The sequence below is a fragment of the Phyllobates terribilis genome, unplaced genomic scaffold (assembly GCF_046119375.1).
Source record: "Phyllobates terribilis strain yellow unplaced genomic scaffold, ASM4611937v1 Scaffold_6__1_contigs__length_29720123, whole genome shotgun sequence".
Lineage (NCBI taxonomy): Eukaryota > Metazoa > Chordata > Amphibia > Anura > Dendrobatidae > Phyllobates > Phyllobates terribilis.
Window position 1 is genome coordinate 23,910,016 of NW_027362766.1, and position 21,646 is coordinate 23,931,661.

At 43.2% G+C, this 21,646-nt stretch overlaps 1 protein-coding gene and 1 pseudogene across 1 annotated transcript; one reads left to right on the forward strand and one right to left on the reverse strand.

The window, feature by feature from the left end:
• The first annotated feature begins 210 nt into the window (after positions 1-210).
• LOC141152593 (olfactory receptor 6N1-like) lies at positions 211-8,177 on the forward strand. Its single transcript, XM_073637148.1, has 3 exons — positions 211-372; positions 2,138-2,212; positions 6,427-8,177. The coding sequence occupies exons 1-3, from the start codon at positions 211-213 to the stop codon at positions 7,444-7,446; spliced, it is 1,257 nt and encodes a 418-aa protein (XP_073493249.1). The 3' UTR covers positions 7,447-8,177.
• A 10,317-nt stretch (positions 8,178-18,494) lies between these two features.
• LOC141152594 (uncharacterized) lies at positions 18,495-20,361 on the reverse strand (annotated as a pseudogene).
• Positions 20,362-21,646: the final 1,285 nt, after the last annotated feature.

Consider the following 21,646-nt stretch of genomic DNA (forward strand, 5'->3'; position numbering starts at 1 on the left):
ACTTTCCTCTTTGATCCACTGGAACAACTGCATGCAAAGATGCCCTAGGTCCGTGGTGTCACTGTGCATATCTTCCAAAATTTTATCACCTTATCCTCAGTGTCACGATTCCTAGGTAGGCGGTACATAATTGTCTGTTGGGCCTCCCCGTCAAGGCTCAGAAGAGGTAACTTGGCCTGAACAGAAGGGATCAGGGAATACATGCGCAACATGCTTTTCAGTCTCTCTACCAAGTCCAACAACAACACGCTGCTTCCCGTGAACTTGGAAAGATTACTGAGCATAGACCCCAAGAGTATATGTTCCCTGACATCATCGGTCAAGGACTGGTCTGCCATCTCTGAATGTCGCATCCTGTCAAATATGCCAAACGTAATGCAGGTGTCTGGATGCAACTCACAGATAAAACAAGGCAGCGACAGTTGGTGATCGATATAATTATTATTTAAATGCAGTAGTAATTTTACAGTGATTTAAAGTAACTCTGAGCAATTAGCAATAATAACAAAGCAAATCAATAATGAAACAAATAACTATAAACTGGGAATATCAAATAAGGTCTTTCACTAGATAACGTTAATGTTCACTTAACAAAGGTGATGCCCCCATTCATAAAAGTCACCACGTAAGTTCTTTCTACAGCTCTGGCCCTAGCAAGGGTCACCGGGTGTCCCCCATAGGCAGCAAGTCTCTTTCTGACGTAGTCTATTAAAGCCCATTAAGCCTCCCACGCACCAACCGGCTCCCTCTCAATCTGTAGTCCTAGTCCATGCTGACCCTGGCACCGTAGGTGATAGCTGGAAGTGACGATCCTGCTGTCGCGCCGCAATTGCAGGCATGCCTCTCCTGTTGCAGTCTCCTCGCGGAGCTTTTCAGCTTGACCGTTGATGGAAGTCTCATGAGCTTGGGGCGGAATGGAATAGGCCTCGACTCTTGACAGGAAACGTCTGGTCTCTGAGGCTTAACAAGTACAGGGCGCAGATCCTGGTCCTGACCAGCGCAGATGGAATTCAGAGTCCTATTGAGCAGAATTCGGGCCTTGCAAGGCGGTGACCGACTACATGGTGGCGTAAACTTCCCGCTGAGGCCTGTCATGCTGGCCTTGGCGACATCCCTGGAACGAATCTACTCCACTCTCTTCTCTGGCGCCAAATCCGCTTGTGGTTTGGCAAGAAAGGCTTTTATATCAAGGAAGTGTCTCATCCGGGTCACCTGATCAGGACCAGCACATGAAGTTGCTAAATCTGCCAGTGCAAATTGGTTCCGCTTGACTTCACTTGGCCAGCAGATGGCAATCTTCTTCCACTAATGTGACATCACGTAAGGTCTTTCCAGGGGCACTTCTATTTCCCATTACACCTGCATTACTACTTAAAATGTATGAGGGTCCCCTACACTTGTTCAGGGTCATCCAAATTATGTATAAGGGTCCTCCATTGTTTATGATGCCCCCACATCACACCACAAGTTTTAATTAAAAAAAAAACAACATATACTCACCTAACCCAGAACTTTGATGAGTCCAGTGGCAAGGCAATCATAGCACCGATGCATGCAGAGAACGTCAAGAGTCCCAGCGCAGCGCACTGAATTCACCGCGTCCTGAGTCTGACATTCTGTGCATGAGTCGGCCACTATCAGCTGTTCTGTAGACTGCGATTTTAAAGCGACCTGTGGTCTACAGAACGGAGAGAGTGGTAGTCCAGGGAGATCATGTCTTCCTGCTCTATGGCAGGGCTTAACTGTATTGGCACGCTATTCATGCTGATCAGTTAAGGGTAGAGTAGTTCCGTGTGGGCCCCTCTGAGCGCGGAGACCGGGGCAGCTGTTACCTCTGCCCCCCCCAGTAGCTACGCTACTGAGCACTGTTTTTAGGAAGGAGTACTGTACCTGACGCACGTGCTATTCAGCCGAATTGAATTTCGTTAGTTAATAATATGGACAGATTGGCAGACAAGGCAAATTATTTTGATATATCGTGTTTTAATAAAAACCTTTAGCTGCTTCATTAAAAAGTCCTTGCTCAAGCTGTCAATTCTCAAATGGAAAATCTTCCCCTCAGGATTAGTTCCCCCGACTCCTCTTCCTATTCAGCTCATTATAAAAAGCGCAGATCATTATTTAATTTGATTTTTAGTCTTTAATTATCCATGAACTACGAGAAGATAACGCGGTGGCACCAAACAATGTCACCTACTTATTAATATGGAAAGTAAATCAGAGGTAAATACAATTATTATTTATTTGTATCATATTTTTCTAGGATGGGTTGTGTAAATTTTGCCAGCAATTTGCCAATAAATTTTAACTTTTGCAATTGCATTGATTATTTGCAATGGGAAATAAAGAATAACTGCTGCCAGATACTGAAAACTCGTGTTTCCCTGTTCACTTCCATGTAATTTGTTGCAACTTTTGGGTGTAAAATTTTCAATTAAAATCCACTACTATTGGACCTATAAGACTTAGACATTTGTAAAATGAAGGTGTGGATATGAGAACAAAAGTATTGCTTAATTTCCTTTACGTAATCCCATTGCAAAATGTTATAGCTAGCCTCCCAATTTCCTAACATAGCTGTAAATATGAAGTAGTAGATTCTACTGATTTGCTTCATACATGAGCCTAGTGCACCTATGTATTGGTAGGGAGAGACAAATAGGTTGCGGCTAGACACTTTAATATATCAGGCATGCTGAAAACCAACATGCGTGATCCTTTTTTTTTCTGCTGTCTGGGAAGGAAGGCTCAAGAAATCCTTCCTAGTAGACTGATATATGGGGCCTTTAACATTGTCACCATGGCTAATTTTTTTTCAAACTTAATATGGACGTGTTATTGAAGATTTGCTTGCACTAATTATTAACCTTATTATCTTATTAATACAACACAACTGAGCAATAATTGCATATTCTAAGGTCTAAGGGTTTGCCATAATTCTGGCATAAAGCTCTTTGAAAAGTCGCAAAACTTTTGAGGAACTCAAGGTTACTCAAAAGTGACTTTTGTCATTTCGGCACCTGTCCCTGCCAGATCCGTCAAATTGGGCAGAGCATGGGCGAGACTGGGCTTGATAAAGCTATCCTGGCTAATTCTTGAAAAGTTATACAAGTTTCGTGGCTTCATGTCTTGGTCAACCTAGGGTTTCGCCCTCCGAGCTTTGTGGAGAGGTGGAAAGGAGAAACCCTGGATTGGCAAGATATGAGTCCGTTCAGCTTTATGAATTTTTAAATGACTTAAAGCACTGTTTTATCTGTCCATAAGCAGTGCTGGAGGATTATTCTCTTGAATGGTGACTTTTCTTTGAGGACTATTCAAGGCTTCCTATCTCATTGTAGTGTACCTGCTCCATATGAGACCCTTCTTAATGAGTTAAATTTTGCACTGTTTAGGTATTTTGAGTTGTTTCTCCTCTGTGCACCTTGACTTTTTGTGTTTGCTACAAACCATAGCTTTATTCTTACAATAAGTACTCTAGTCCTGGACTGGAGGAACGATTCTGTTGAGGGCCACAGAGGTGCACGCCAGTGATACGATGCGTCCAATATGTTAGGTTTCTCTTAATGAATTACACGCATCTTACGCCTCCTTCATTATGACTGGTGTGTACATCTACATTCTTACTAAATCCGACCCTAAATCTTTATTTCAGTTTTCATATACATTAAAAAAGTTTAATAGAGTAAGCATATTATATAATGACAAACAGTAAACTTGTGATTTCCATAATTCCACAATTTTTCCTTCTTGGTGTTGCTATTTCAATATTGAGAAGGGCCTGTTACATTAGTATGATGATCATTGTAACTCCATTGTGGGTGACATGCTTTACCCGTTTGTTCAGTGAAAATGCTGATTAAGCATTATACATAGTGCTTAAACATAAATTATAATTTTGCTACACACATAAGAATGTGAGCTTCTTAACGCACATTTTCATCAGAGCATGCTAAACCCTATGTCAACTCTCTGTGTCTGCTCCTCAAATAAACTTGTTAAAAGTAAGATCCAGGTATTCCCTGTTCAAATTAGTAAAAACTGTGGGCAGATGGATGGATGGATATGGTGTAACACAAAGGCAGCCATATAACCCACAAGGCAGAAAAACTAAAATGGATAGTACTTCCTATGGAATCAGCCACAACATACATGCACCTGCTTAGTTATTTGATTTTATAGGATATTCCAATCCCCTAACTGTTTCTGCATTGTGCATCTGACAGGTGAGGCTGTCTCCAGTATGGACTTTTACCCCCTCATCTGCCCAAAATTTTGCTAGATTCTACTTTCCCCAACTAGTAGAGGTCAAGAATATTTACACAATACAGATAAGCAGAGTAGGATATGCCTGCATCCATGCTAGCTAGCAGGTGGGAGTTAGCAACACTCTATAATAGTTGATGTTTGTTCTAAGTGTAGGAGAACAGTCCACCTCCATGAGAGCATAGAGGTGTATTCCTTTGTGCACATCTGCCACATAGTTGAGGGATTTGCCAACCAAAAGGGGGAAGAAATTGTCACATCAGAATAGGCCAGTAGATGATGCTTGAATATGAAGAGGAGTACCATAGACAGCAAAAAAAAGCCTTTGTGTAAGGGACTGTGATGCAGTAACTGTGAAGTGTTGCTTGTAAGTGTGTACAATGGTCTAGGCAAGCTCTTGCAGGGTATTTCGACCAAAGAGAGGTGAATGTCCTGTGACCAGGACTTTTAATGTGTGCTGCTGAGAAAGAAACCCAGATTGTTACAGAATGAAGAAAAGGCTGCAGAGGGTTTACCATCAAATTATTGCATTGTCATACATATATAAAGCCACCATTTCAAGTGACAATTGTCTACCTTGTTTAAATCATCTTGTTACCTCTTTTGAGATTGTGAAACCATCAAGCTCATTGCTTTATGCAACAACGTTTTACTACCCAGCATTATGGCTAAGAGTAAAGTACATTGTGTACTTTTGCATTCTTCTGCCTTCTCTAGCTGGGAAAATACTCATTTATCAAGAGCCAGAACTTTATTTACCTCTAGTATAGGAGGGTTTGTAGACATCAGACTTAACCAAACCAAATGCCCAATATATAGTTATAAATATTAGACTGGGTTACCAAAGTTTTTTGGGTGAACTCCTCAACTTGAACCTCAGGTTTAGAGAAGGATTATCTTATATGCAAATTGTGATGTGCAGATCTTCATAATGATCCAGAATTTTGCTGTGAAAATAAGTCTGAATCCTTAACTTTTATTCTCCTGATATCATATAATAAAAATAGATGTTCATCCATCTGTAAGTTTAATTCTTTATCATTTCCTTTTAAAACTTCAGAACATATTGTGAAGAGATGAGGGTCAGTGGGCGCTCTCGTCCACTGGCCTGGCTGTCTTTTAAAAGAGAGCATGGGCTGGGGCTTGTTCCACTAAACACCCATACTCCTTCCCAATGGGCAGAATACTAATCAGACAACACAGAGTGAAGGTACCCCACTCTAGTAAGACTTAATTGGATCACCAACAGTCAACAGCAAACAGAACATTCTCAACAAGGACACAAGATGGTGCAAGTGACAGAGTCTCTCCCTTCTATTGGCTCGCCAGGGATTAGAACCTCAGTGACTTTGGCACATCCAGGGCCAACTACCCCAACTAGGAGCACCCAGCTTTTGTCAGGCACCCACTGAGAGGAGATAGAGGCAATCTAAGGAAGCTGACGGAGCACAGTGATGTATGTGGCCAAGTGACTGGTTTGCCTCAACATGGGTTCTCCAAACTAATTTGTGGGCTCAGTGTTGGACAATGAAGCAGTTCTGTAGTCCACTAACGAGAACCAAGGCTGAAGTCCTGTAGAATCACACCAGTGACAGGATTAGGCCCCTTTTATATCCTTCAGCTCCAATTGAAGGGCATTGTGCTCCCCAGGATTTGGGAGAAGATAAGCATGGCTGTTCGCTCATTGTTTGCTAGTTCAATTAGACTGCATAATTGTCTTCCAAATGATGCAGACTACTACATCGCAGGGGGCTGATGCAATCTGTAATCAGCAGGCATTCCACAAATTAGCATACAAAAAGGGGCACTGGACAGTCTCACATGACATAATGGCTCATGTCTTTTGACTTACTGAGCAAAGGAATAATAATAAGGAATAAGTTTATCGTAATACATACAGGTTTTAATGCACAGTAGTTTTTGGCAATTTTTGATATTTTATTGTCATTTTATCAACATTTACTGATCTGCATTTTCCCTGTAGAGGAAAAGTGCTACACTTTTCACAACTTCAGTGATACAACATAAATTTCTAAAACTTTGGCAATATCAGCTAATCAACCGAGCTTCATTGGTTTACCAAGGAATTATCAACTTAAGACTGTAACTTTAAAATTAGCTAACTGTGCACAGTTTTACTAACTATTTTTGTTATTTTTGTAGGATTTGGTACTTTACAAAATCCATGACTTCAACAAGACCACAGTAACAGAATTCATACTTCTGGCCTTTGGAGATTTACAGAATCTACAGATTTTACTTTTTGTATTTGCCCTATTGGCATTTATAGCCTGTATTGTGGGGAACAGCGTCATACTGGTCTTAGTAAAATGTGAGTGTTTACTTCATACACCAATGTATTTTTTGATTAGTAACTTTGCTTTTATGGAAATAATATTTGTATCTGTCACTGTTCCTAAACTCCTAGCTAATTTATTAGTAGCTAGCCAGAGGATATCTTTTACCGGATGCTTTGCCCAGATGTATACATTTGATTCTTTGGCAGTCACGGAATGTTATCTATTAGCGGTTATGGCTTTTGATCGGGATTTAGCCATTAACAAACCCTTGCATTATTCCAGGATAATGAACAATGCTTTTTGTATTGAACTTGCAATTGCTCCATGGATTATTGGATTTGCCATTACTGCCATACCTACAATATTAACAGCTGAGTTAAAATTTTGTGGACCCAATGAAATCAACCATTTCTTCTGTGATTTGGCTCCATTGCAGAATCTAGCATGTTCTAATCCTATGGTCAGCAACCTGGTCACAAGTTCAGGATCATTATTTGGAAGCATTCTTCCATTCCTTATAATTTTAGGATTCTATATCCACATCATTGCCCTTATCTCAAAGATTAAAAGCACTAAAGGAAAACAGAAAGCCTTCTCCACCTGTTCATCTCACCTCACTGTAGCCTCCTTGTTCTACAGCTCAGGCATTATTATATATATTAAGCCCAAAGGCAGCCAACATGACAAATTCCTTGCCCTCATTTATACTGTAATTACCCCATTCTTAAATCCCTTTATTTATACCTTAAGAAACAGGGATGTCAAAACAGCTCTAAAAAATACAAAACTTGTAAAAGTCCTTGGTGAGATGAATATTAGCCATATTTACCTTGGTCAGATTAGGATTAGCCACATTCACACAGACCATTGCAGACATTCATAGATGGAAACCAAAGAAATTAGCCAAACTATAAGCTGGAATACAAGGAAAAAGTGTCAAAACAAGTTCACACTGTGGCTATTTCACACACAAAACCCAAGAAAAAGATCATATAAAAAATGAGTATAGACCCTAAAGCAAATAAATAAGTACGTAGTGATAGTACATGTAAACAACATAGAGTACTTAGTTCACATTGAAGTTTTTTGACACACTATAGACAGGCTACGACCTTCCCAATGGGTACACCTTGTCTCAGGGTACTTAGTTACCACTATTTTAATTTAAAAAAGCAGTAACTAAGTACCCTATGTTATTTACATTTACTATATCTGTTTACTTATGTATTTGCTGTAGGGTATATACTCGTTTTGTTTTTTTGTTTTTTTGAGGTTTTATTCATAAATGGAAGAAGGAGCAAAAAGTGAAAGAGTAAATTTGTTAAAATGTTACAAAAATGTTGTATTTTGGTTTCTCCTATAATTGAACCTTGGGTTGATCACTTCATTCAAAAAGCTATTTCTGTGAAATACAAATTTAAACATTTAAATACAATGTCATGAATGTCTCCATTTATTGTATGTCCACATGAATATTTAATTTGTGAAATTAAAAAAAAATTGCGATGTCCCTCAAAAGTGTGAAGCAAAACAAATGGCGAGTAAAACAGAAGGACAGAAAAGCCGGCAAACAACAATTAGGGTAAGGAATACAAGATGGTATGGTAATAAATGGCCTACAGATCAGATAATAACAGGGTGCATTGTTGCTTCATTCCTGTGGTCTAGTAGACTGAATAGAAACATGGTAAGAGAGGGTGGTTGTGAAGTTTGGAGAATACGGATGGGAATAGTTGGAATTCTTGTCTGCATGCTGAAAAGCTGACCTGTAAGTTTTTGTTAAAGTGTGATGATAACTAGTGATGAGTGATCACAAAAATGCTCGGGTTCTCGTTGCTCGAAATTGGAATACTCGAGTGCTCGATCTGAGCAATGAGCCCAATATAACTCAAGCATTTTTCTGGCGGCCACCCCGGCAGAGGGCCTAAAAATTGTCCAAAGTGATGGAAACAGTGCTGAAATGACATGGGAACAGCATGAGGAAGACCTCTGGAGACATCTCTGACTCCCAGGTCACTGCTGTGAACAATATTGTCAGAGGTATTATGCCACTTTTACGGACTCACAATAAAACATACAAAAACAAAACCAAAATGGATTTTCCTGGGAAAAATGTTAAGGAACATCCTTTCCAGGGTAATGACTTGTATTTAAGGCAAAATAAATAACCACAGACAAAAATGCTCCTCCACACCTTGGGCTATGTTCACACGTAGTATTTTTGATGCGTTGTTGCACTTTTGCATTGCTTTCATTGGTGAAAAATACTTTCACCGGTAAATGTCATTTTAACATTTTACTACCTTATCTGGCCATGTGGTGTGCGAGACATGATCAGACACACACTGTTTCATTTATAAAGGTGGGACTCTGAAAGTCACAAAGCCTATATTTATAGGGCCATCAGGCAGCCCTTACTATTGTTAAAGGGCCAGCAGTCGGCCCTCACTATTGTTAGAGTGCCATCAGCCGATTATGCTTTGTTGTTCCCATTATTAAAGAGTGGGTCTACTATAATGTTATTGTGTATGCAGTGACTGCAAAGGCTGCCAAAAATTTGGACGCACCCCAATACCCCTTTGAAGAGACATAGAGGAGGGTTTCAGTAAAAAAAATGTTCCCATTATAAAGGAGTGGGTCTCCTATAGTGGTAATGCCCATGCAGTAATTACAAGGGCTGCCAAAATTTGGGAAAAACCCCAATAACAATTTAAAGACACATAGAGGTGAGCCACAGTAATGACATGATTCCATTAGAAAGGAGCAGTTCTGCTATCCAGTTATAAGGCATACAGTGAGTACAAGGGCTACCAAAATTTAGGAAAAACCCAAATAACAAGTTAAAGACACATAGAGGTGGGCCACAGTAGCGACATGTTCCTAGAAAGGAGCGGTTCTGCTATCCAGTTATACGGTATGCAGTGAGTACAAGGGCTGCCAAAATTTGCAAAAAAACCCCAATAACAAGTTAAAGACACATAGAGGTGGGCATCAGTAACGACATTTTCCTAGAAAAGAGCGGTTCTGCTATCCAGTTATAGGGTATGCAGTGAGTAGAAGGGCTGCCAAAATTTGGTAAAAACCTCAATAACAATTTAAGCACACATAGAGGTGGGCCTCAGTAACGAGTACGATATATTCCCTTTAGAAAGGAGTGGGTATCCCATACTGTTCTGGCATATGCAGTGACTGCAATGGCTGCAAAAAAATTGGAGGCACTCCAATGCCCCTTGCAAGACACATAAAGGAGGGCCTCCTGAAAAAAATGTTCCCGTTATTAGGAAGTGGGTCTCCCATACTGTTATTGCCTATGCAGTGAATGCAACGGCTGACAAAAATTTGGAGACACTCCAATGCCCCTTGCAAGAGATGTAGATATGGTGATATGGTAGATATGGTGATGGAGGATGAGGATGAGGAGGAGGAAGAGGACAAGAGCAAATAGACAAAATCAGGAAGCGTATACCCATGTCTGGCTGTGAAGACAGAGGTGCATGGGAATAGAATTAGACCTTCCAAAAAAAAGATACTCTATTTGAGTTTATGTTATGCTGCTATCATTCGGTGGTGTTGAGAAGTCTGGCCCAATCCAACCCTTGTTCATTTTTATAAGAGTCAGTCTGTCAGCATTTTCAGTTGACAGGCGGATGTGACTATCGGTTATAATTCCACCAGCGGCACTAAAAACCCACTCTGACAAAACGCTAGTGGCAGGACAAGCCAGGACCTCCAAGGCGTAGAGAGTCAGTTCATGCCACGTGTCCAGCTTGGATACCCAAGAATTATAAAGCACAGAGGAATCACGGAGGATGTTGATACGGTCGGCAAGGTACTCCCTCAGCATCTTCCCAAACTTTTCCCTCCTTGTGAGAGTACCCCGAGCCTCAGGGCCTGTGTGATGGGGAGGGTCTGAGAAAACTGTCCCAGAACTTTGACAGTGTTCCCCTGCCTTTACTGGGTTGGATTTGTGTCTCCCTCGCCTTTTCTCCTTGGTTATCCAACAAACTGTGACCTCTGCCGCCAGCGTTTTCAGATGGGAATTTTTTTAATAATAAGGGCCTTCTGGTACCGCCCCATTTTTTTAGTCCTGTCCGCTGCAGGAATAAGAGACAGAAAGTTCTCTTTGTAGGGTGGGCCTAGAAGAGTCACCAAACAGTAATGACTGTCATCCAAAATTTGGACACAGGAAAGGCAGCGTGACATAAACTCAGCCAAGTGTACCAGACTGCTAACAGGCAAGACTTCCGTGTCCTCAGTACGAGGACAACTGACCATGTTCTCCTCCTCATCCTCCTCCTTCTCCTCCTCCCTGTCCTCAGGCCATCCATGCTGAACAAACAGTATGACAGTTGTGCAGGTAGTATCTTCTATAGTGCAGGAAACTAGCTCCTATTATTTCTCCTCCTCTTCCTCATTGTCAACCAATCCATGTTGGGATGAGATGAGGCTGGGCTGTGTGGAAACACCCTGTATGGTTCCTTGCTCCATCTCATCGTGCTCCGCCTGCAATGCATCCTCTTTAATTGTGAGCAGACAGCGTTTCAGAAGACAGAGAAGCGGGATGGTGATGCTAATTATGGCATCGCCACTCACGATCTTGGTGGAGTTCTCAAAGTTTTGGAGGATGGTACAGATATGTGACATTGATGTCCACTCCAGAGGTCTTATGTGTGGAGTCTGACCTGAATACCGATGGTCTTGCTGATGCTGGTAGTCAACAACTGCTCTCTTCTGCTTACAAATCCTTACCAACATCTGCAATGTAGAGTTCCAACGCATGGTGACATCACACACCAGTCAGTGAGCTGGAAGCTGCAAATGCTGCTGAAGCACTGCAAGGGCGGTGGAAGCTGTAGCTGACTTTCTAAAATGGGCACACAGGCGGCATACTTTGACAAGCAGATCAGGCAAATCTGGGTAGGTTTTGAGAAACCGCTGAACCACATGCCAGGCATGGTACGTGTGTGAGCTTGCCTCGTTTCATAGCCACCACCAGGCTCCGGCCATTGTCATACATGACCATGCCTGGCAGTAGGGTCAGCGGTGTGTTAAATATTAATTACGGATATTCATTTTTATTTTAATTCTGAATACTGTACCCTACATTGGATAAGATTGCATCAGCCCTTGTGCTAGGGTTTCTAGATGACATGTGCTATTTGTGTATTTTGCCCAGCTATATAACCCCATGTTAGAGACAGGGGGCATGCTCTTGCCATTTCACAGGACACTGGACGACACATGGTGTCATTCTGACACACATGCTGGACACAGGCAGACGCAATCTACCATTCAGGATCCCAGGAAAAGGTGGGTGAATCTCAACTATTAAGCTAATTATGAACAAATGGACAATCACATTGTAACTATTTAACTATTTTATGTAACTAATGCAATCATTCTTTTTAATGGACAATCCAAGAATAAATCGATACATTTTTTTATAAGAATATCGTTATATGGTCTGTGATCGATCGCATCTCATAAGAAGTCCTTGATAGAAAAAAATATACGGAAATAAGTACTTTTTTACACGGTGTCAGCCCCAGATCTACCTGCTCTTTCAGAGCTGTCCACAACTCTTCAGCATTGTGCGGTTTGTCACCTAAGCATATAAGCTTCAGCACAGCCTGTTGCCGCTTGGCCGAAGCAGTGCTGCAGTGCTTCTGGCTTGCGACTGATGTGGTCACTTCGGAGATGGAGGCTTAAGAGGAGAAAGAGGTGCAGGAGCTATATAATGTGGAGGCAACCCTGATTGGCCTAGTGATCGCAATCCTTGGCATCGGGAGGACGTGTTCCATCCCAATGTCCGACTGGGTCCCGACTTCCACTATATTAATCCAGTGTGCCGTCAGCAAGATGAACCGTACCTGCCCACAAGCAGTTGTCCACTTGTCCGTGGTTAGGTGGACTTTCCCAGTAACTGCGTTGTTGAGGGACAGCTAATGTTGTGGGACACATGCTCATGTAATGAAGGGACAGCACACCGGGAGAGATAGTGGAGGCTGGGGACTGAATACCGAGGGACGGCCGCCGCCATCAGGTTGCGGAAAGCTTCCGTCTCCACTGGTCTAAAAGGCAACATTTCAAGCACAAACATTCGCAAAATGTGTGAATTTAGAAGTGTGGCCTGTGGGGCGTTGGTTGCGTATTTGGCTTGCATTCCCAGGACTGGGGTAGGGACAACTGAACGCTGCGCAAGAACAAGAATGTGGATGTGTTTGCTGATGGTGCTAGTTGAGAGTGTGCAACAACAGATGCAGGGTGGGAGGCACCTTCGCATGTGCCATTGACAGGGGATTGGTGTGCACACGCAACAGTGGAAGAAGCATTGGTATCACCCGCAGACACTGTTTCTGGACCCTGGAATTTGGCCTACCAAGTTGGGTGCTTTGCTGCCATGTGCCTGATCATGCTGGTGGTGGTCAGGCCTCTAGTCTTGCTACCCCTGCTGATGCTGGCCGGGCAAGTTGGGCAAATAGCCTTTTTGGGGTTTTCTGCAGGCTCTTTAAAAAACAACCAGACTCGGGAAGACCTAACAGTTGTACTGGCAACTTTCGTCGTGTTGGTGTTACTGGGAACGCTTTCCTGCCTTGTGTCTGCGGCCACCACACTGCTTCTTCCTGCCTGTTGTGGTGCTACGCCTCCCTCCCCCTGTGTGCTGCTTTCCTCGATCTGCATGTCCATTTGCCAGGTTGGGTCAGTTACTATATCATGCACCACCTCGTCTTCCACTTCCACACCCTGGTCCTCCTCCTGACTCTCTGGCAATTGTGTCTTATCATCATCCACCTCTTGCGACAGTAATTGCACTTTCCCACCATTGCCTTCATGTGATCGTGGCTGCTTAAATCTTTGGGCATCGCTACACGCATTCTCCTCTTCACCCACTTGAAGCTGGCTGGGCGAGAGGCCTGAATCTATAAATGGAAAAGTGAACAGCTCTTCTGAGTTTCCAAGTGTGGGATCAGTTGTCTCCGGGCACTCGGCATGGTGGGAGGAAAGAGGATCAGGGTGAGGAATATACAATCCAGACTCACAGCTACTGAGACTTGACTGTGTGGAAGAAAGAGTGGTGGTGGCAAAGTGACTGGAAGCATTATCTGCTATCCAATCAAAAACCTTTTGACACTGCTCTTTGTTCAATAATGGTGTTCAGTGGTCCCCTAGTAATTGGGACAGGAAGGTCGAGCGACAAGATGTGGTTGTTTTGTTGTGGCACAATATCAGCTTGCCCATGGCCTCGGCCTCTGCATGCACCATCACCATCACGCTCACTTCCCCGTCCCTTGCCACGCACCTTGTTCATTTTAAATGGAGGACAGTATTTTCCACGTTCACTACAAATGGCTGTATTTAAACCGTACTTATTTGTGATACGTCTGACGGACAACCACGGTTTTAAAAAGCGTGCCTGTAGCTTACTAGTGCTATTGTTCACAGCGACCTCGTGTGAATAGCTTCACCGACAAACTGCAACAAAATGGAAATGGTGGCCAGAAATGGCTGAATTTGGAACGCGGTTATATGTGATATGTCTGACGGAGAACCACGATTTTAAAAAGCGGGCCTCTAGTTTACTAATACTATTGTTCACAACGACCTTGTGTGAATAGCATCACTGACACACTGCAACAAAATGGAAATGGAGGTCAATACTTTCCACTTTCAGTTCAAATTTCCAGATTTTTATCGCTGTAATATGGAAAAGATCTGGCTGTATTGTGAAGTGCTAACTAGCGAATGGAGCAGAAAAATGGTGTACTCTGGACTGCTTTTTAAACAAATAATCAGGATTAAGATAAAAAAAAATTAACCCTGGCCCCTGATACCTGGGTTACAAATGTCTGTAACAGCAGGATCAGTGAAAATGTGCAATGGACCCTCTTGTGTTGTATGCACTGCAGTCTGTCACATACCCTGCCTGCCTTGCTTTTTAATCAAATAACCAGGATTAAGATAAAAAAAAATTAGTCCTGGCCCCTGATATCTGGGGCTATGTCTACAAATATCTGTAAGAACAGCAGCAGCAGGAACGTGCTATGGACCCTCTTGCACTTTATGCACTGCAGTCTGCCACATACACTGCCTGCCTGCCAACTCCTGCTATCACCACTGAATATATGCACCTGGATTAGGCCTCAGAAGGACTGTTAGTTGAGATGGATATATATATATATATGTGCCATGGGGCATGGGGAGCACTGAATATTTATGCTCCTTAATAGCAGTACACAGTGTAGCCGCATCGCGGCTCCTGCTGTTGCCGGAATCGCCTGTGCCCGCTGTTAAAGGGCATGAATATTCAACCTCTCTCTACGCCCATGGGCGTGGGGAGGGGTGAATATTCATGCCCTTTAATAAGCGGGCACACGAGTTAGCCCAGCAGCAGCAGGAGCCGCGCGTTGGCTACTCTGTGTGCCGGCTATTAAGCAGCATGAAGTCACTGCTCCCCACACACACAGTCCTGGCGTGGGGAGTAGTGACTTCCGGCAGCTGATCTCTCCTTGTGAGCCGTGCATGGTAATGATGCCATGCGCGGCTCACATGGAGAGATCAGTGCAGGCAGACAGGACGCAGCGCTGGAGGAGAGAAGAAAGGTGAGTAGGAGTGTTTATTTTTTTTTTTTATGTGCAGCATGATGGGGATTAGGGGGACCATGCATACTAGGATAAGGATGAGGGGGCATACATAACAGGATAAAGATGAGGGGGCCATACATACCAGGGTAAGGTTGAGAGGCCATAGATACCAGGATAAGGATGAGGGGCCATACATACCAGGATAAGGATGAGGGGTGCCGTGCATACCAGGATAGGGATTAGGGGTGCCATGCATACCAGGACAGGGATGAGGGGTGCCATGCATATCAAGATAGGGATGAGGGGTGCCATGCATACCAGGATGGGGATTGCTGTGCCATGCATACCAGGATAAGGATGAGGGGTGCCATGCATACCAGGATAGGGATGAGGGGTGCCATGCATACCAGGATAGGGATGAGAGGTGCCATGCATACCAGGATAGGTATTAGGGGTGCCATGCATACCAGTATAGGGATGAGGGGTGCCATGCATATCAGGACAGGGATTAGAGGTGCCATGCATACCAGGATAAGGATGAGGGGTGCCATGCATACCAGGATAGGGATGAGGGGTGCCATGCATACCAGGATAGGTATTAGGGGTGCCATGCATACCAGGAGAGGGATGAGGGGTGCCATGCATACCAGGACAGGGATGAGGGGTGCCATGCATACTAGGATAAGGATGAGGGGTGCCATGCATACCAGGATAGGGATGAGGGGTGCCATGCATACCAGGACAGGGATGAGGGGTGCCATGCATACAAGGACAGGGATGAGGGGTGCCATGCATACCAGGATACGGATGAGGGGTGCCATGCATACCAGAATGGAGGGGTTCCATGCATACCAAGATGGAGGGATGCCAGGCATACCAGGATGGGGATGGGGACCACATATAAAAGGAAGGGGGGGCATATATACCAGGATGGGGATATTGTCAGAATTGGGGGACATTACCCCTATACCAGTGTCAGCAGAAGATACCCTCCCTCTTGAAAGTGCATCATGAACACATTTTTTGCTTAATTTTTTTTTATTTTCCTCCTCTAAAACCTAGGTGTGTCTTATGGTCCGGTGCGTCTTATTGTCCGAAAAATACGGTATATGTCTGATCCTATAATTAGACTCCTTTCCGAGGATGTCATAGATATGAATTATATACTGTATTGTGAAGAACCCCCTTTGTGTGCCATGGACTAGGAGGAGACAAGAATAGTACATCTATATATATGGCAATATATTTGTGCAGTCAATGAGATAATATCTAGTTGTGGGAGGATCACTGATGGGCCCTGACATTGGAGAAATGCATCTTGGTAATAGAATGAAATAGGGCACACATTAAACATCTGAAATGGATCTGGCGGTACGCTTCCCTGAAACCTCGTCCACTCAAAGATACAGCAGATAGTCACTGACACATGCACAATAAGGCAGGAACGAGACCGCAGTGAAACAAGAGCTTATGAACCGCGCCTGCCACCGTGCAGATGTGACCGACACCTGAAACACAGCACGCATCCAGCATGATGCAAGTAACATGAAACAGGTAGGGGTGACACGGCCGACGCTTGTGCATTGACGATGCTTGCGGGCTCTCTAGTGTTAATTGATGGTAGTGATGTGCAATTAGTAAAATAAGAAAGGTGACATCATGGGGGATTCACCATTTATAGGAGGGCAGTGAGAGGAATATAGAGGGAAAATTAAACAACCATAGTGAATGTATGGAGAAACAGGAGGGAGGGTTAGGGAGCAGCAACACTGAATCCAAACAGGGGGAAGATAGTCAACTGAAGGGTACCGGTCCTGCTGGTGAGAACAGCCATATAAAGAAAACAAAAAAGGAGAAAATTGGCCAAGAAATGTGAAGTAATCTTCTACTCCTTATTCGAGAGCCTTTTGATAAACGACATTCTTAGTTCTTCCTTCAGGTGCAAACACGAACAGATTTTTGGCTGTTCCAACTCTTGAACAGGCCACATAAAGTTGACCATGAGAAAAGCATGGAGATTGTAAATCAATTCCAACTACTTTCAAGGACTGTCCCTGAGCCTTGTTGATGGACATAGCAAATGCCAGTCGAACAGGAAACTGTAGGCGTTTAAAATCAAAAGGCAAATCAGATGGAATGAGAGGAATTGTTGGAATGAAAACATCTTCTCCTGTGGCACATCCTGTCAAAATGGTTGCCTCAATTACATGTGGAAACAGGTTCTTAATCAAGAGTCTTGTTCCATTACACAGCTTTGGTGGATCCAAATTTCTCAATAGCAGAATAGGTGCTCCAGGTTTTAGAAAGAAGGTTGTGAGGAGGAAGTCCTTGTGGCTCCAAGGAATTGAGGAACTCATTTGGATAAAATAATGCTTGAGCAGGGTCTATTACTGTATCCACTGACTTGTAGGTTGTGCACACACCTGGAAGGAGATTTAGAATTTGAAGATTGATCTTGCTGACACTGTCATTTTTAGGAGCTAGAATAGCCCTTTCACACAGCCAGCCAGAATTTTTGAAGTGGAGTTAAATGTTTGGAAAAACCTTTGCTTTCAACTCCTCAATGGAAGTCACAATGCAACAAAAGTTGCTTGGGAAGGTGATCTGTCCAGTGGTTGAGTTTACTGGTGACTTGCCATCTCCAATAGTCAACAGCTGGCTCGAAAACAGTCCAGCAGAAACATCACCTGTCATGTAGACCCTCATGTTTGTCTTCAGTGACATTTTCTTTACTTTTCTCCAAAGGTACGATGCTTTGAGACAGGCATTCAGTTCGTCTGCAGGGGTTGATCTTGGAATAACATGTAGTGTTTGGCGGAAGTCACCTGCCAAAACAACAACTACTCCTCCCATAATATATTTGCTGCTATGCAGGTCTTGCAGCAGTCTGTCCACTGATTCCTGAGCCCTTTTGTGTGACATGGTGCATTCATCCCAAATGATGACACTGCATTTTTTAAGAAATTTGGCCAGTCCTGATCCCTTGGCAATATTACACATGGGGCTGTCACTATGAGACAGGTTAAGTGGTAGTTTGAATGTCGAATGTGAGGTCCTGCCACCTTTTAAAAGCGTAGGTACAATTCCAGAAGATGCCACTGCAAGAGCAATATTTTTTTGTTGTCGAAATTTTGCCAGGAGCAAGTTGATTACAAATGTCTTTCCTGTTCCACCTGGAGCAACAAGCGAGACAATCCCACCTTTGTTGGTTTCACTGAAACTTAAAATGCAGTTATAGGCGTCCCTTTGATCTGGCACCAATATTGGCTCGTTCTGAGACACAAATGCTGTCAGTTCATCAATATTGTAGTTTGTTTCTAGGAAAATCTCCCTACACATTTGGATGCCTTCAGGATTTCTTATTGGAGAAGGCAAAACCAAGCAACTGTAAGGCTTTTCCTGACATTGCTATGCACTGATCTTCATGGAGCATTAAAGTTTCATTGAACATTTCCTCAGTGAAGTTGATGAGTTGCTGAGGATTTTCCCTTCTAATCTGCATGAGGATGTCCTCGCTGAGATCAGTTTTGTACTTTGTCCAAATCTCAAGAGGATTTGAAATGCTACAGATTGTTAGAATAATAGCAAAGAGGTGTCTTAGTCGCTTTGGGGTTTGTGTGGCTGCTGCTTCACTGAGGGTCATGTCCCAGTGTCCATCATTTTCCAAAGGTCCTTTTCTTTGGCAAGCTTCCCTGAATGTTTCACACACATGGCCTCCGACGGTCTTCAGGTCAGAAAATGATGTAGGGCCTTTGACAACATGAAGTAACATGCGCAAGTAGAAGCACTCTGCATTTGACGGATTAACAGTGTAGACGCGACCAAGAGTATCAGTTGCTTTCACCCCTGGATAGCCTTCAAAATCAAGCCCCCGTTTCCTCCGTTCCAGTGTTTTTCTGGAGGCATTCCAAGTGTAGTACTTTGGTAAATGACAGTAGAGAATTGTTTTTGCAAAAGGGTCTTGTTGACACAGCTCAAAAAATGCCAAGAGGGTGGTCTTAGGTGGTGTTAGGAGCTGCTGCTGCAAGTTTGTTGGGTTAAAGTAAATTCTCTGTCCATTTTCCAAGTGCACACTCAGATGCACAACTGGTGGGTAGCGTTCATGAATGGAGAATCCTAGTATTCTCCAAATAGCTTCATTGCTGCTTATGTACCTGCCCATCTGGAATGCCTCCACTTCATCAATAATAGGTCCATTTTTCTGGAGTTCAAAAACTGCTTGATTACTTCCTTTGTGGACATATTTGCAGATATACTTGATTGATTTCACAGAGTGGCAAGATTCGACATTTATGTGGGCCTGGAAGATTTTTGAGAGCAAAGGGTTGTAAGGCACTACCCACCTGTTGTCAATTTCTATCTCTTGGAGTGATGATCCAACACGCATTTTGAGCTTTGCTATGAAACCACCATCTCCTGGCTTTCTTCTTTGGTAGACTGGATATCCATCTTGTCCTGTTTGGGTTTCTTGGACCAGGGATCGTGGGTAATGCTTTGAACACCTGCCATCAATCATACAGGGAGAATTTTTTGTTCAGACTCCCACACGGACCATGGATCATGTTTTTTGTGATGGTGTCAAACAGCAATGGGTCAATCTGAGGGTCTGGCAATTCGGCACTGATGATATTGTCAATTTCGGTAGGCTGTATTTTTTGCTTCAGCCAAATCAAGATGTGGGCGTGAGGAAGGCCTCTTTTTTGCCATTCAACTGAATACATCCAGCACTGCGTCTCACCATAAATATGTGATTTTGTGATGAGATTAGTCATTTTTGAAAGTTTCTGTTTGAAAACCCGAGCAATAAGGTCATGGCGATTCACTGTTTTTTGGCCCGTCAATAGGTGCCCTCCAATTTCCTCCCAGACAAGATTGCAAGTAAAGGTGATGAAAAGATCTGGACGGCCATACTTTCTCACATAAGTCATTGCATCCTGTGTGTATTCATGCATGTGTCATGGGCTTCCAGTGACAGTTGATGGAAGAATAACCATTTTCCCCAAATCTTTTGGATCAGCATCATTTGCAACAGCATCTCTAAGGTGAATATATTCCTCTGCCCTGAGCTTCTTTTGATTTAGTCGGATATATAAAAGACGTTCACTCTCAATCTTTGCATACATGTCAACAATAAATTGGTGGAAGAGGTGTTTGCATTTCAAGATGTGATTTTCCTCTGCAAATCTTGTCATGATCCTATAGGCATAGAAGTCCATGGCAGACACTTTTTTTCCTGAAGGGTTGCCTGTTGTAGGATCTGTCTGAGGTATTCCAAAGTGATAGCCATCCTGTCCCTGCCAAAAGATGATTGGATATTGCAGAGCATCTTAGGACCTGTGAGTTTCTGCTATTCGTTGCAAACTATTGTTCCTTTTCTGAAGCACAATGTCACGGCTTTGAAAATAATTACCTACAATCAAGATGGCTACCTCATCAAATGTGGGAGCATTGAAACGTCGCTGATGTTCACCTTGTGGTGTTTTGTCAGCTCGAATGACAACCTTGTAATCGTCATTTGGCAAGCATTCAAGTGCAGTCTTGAAAAGTTGAACATATAGATTGTTGGAGTGAAGGAACTGCTGCAAAATAGTGACAATATCAAGGCGAGTGTTAGGAATTAAAGAGCATCTCCGCTGAGCCTCTGCTTCTGCATTTCCCATAAAGAAGAGTTGAAGAAATTGAGGTTCTTCTCCTTGTAATGGAAGCAGTGAGCCAATTGAGTGGTAAACCTGTCCTTGAACTTTAAATGTCAGCATAAATCCTGTTGTAAACATTTCTTATGTTGCCCCAAATGATGTAATTTGGAAGCAGGAGTTGTACTTCCTAATGTTGTCCAAGAAATGCTTTGATATTGTACTGGTACCTATCATCAGAGACTTTAGGGGATCTAGTGGTGACAGGAGAGGCGGAAGTTTTATCTTGCCATTTGCACAGCATAAACCTGGCGGTTCATCTTTCCATTTCAGGGCACTGCAGTACATGCAGACCACATCCATTTTTCCTATCTGAACTTTAGGATTATCCTGATAGTTTATGTCTGACTGGTAACAAAAGGCAGCATGTTTCAAATCTCCAACCATTTCCTGTGTGCTGGTGGAAGAAATAGCAATTCTCTTAGTGGCAAGTAGTGTTGAGCCACCCCCGTAGTGTTCGAGTTCGGTTCGGTACGTCGAACACCCGTGCGTTCGCCGAACTGTTCGTCGAACTGTTCGTCGAACACCTTCGAACACCGTTAAAACCAATGGCAGGCAAACAAAAACACATAGAAACACATAGAAAACACCTTCAAAGGTGTCCAAAAGCTGACAAACTGCTCAGAAGACACAACTAACACATGGAAAAGTGACAAGTACATATAGTCATGCGAAAAGAAAAGAGGTGGAGGAGTAAAAGGAGGGGGAGACACAGATATAGGCATGTCATGCCCTTCTAAAATCCAAAAAGTGAGAAGCCGAGACGGCCAGTCCGCTCCTGCCCGTGCCACCTCCGTGTCGCCGGGTT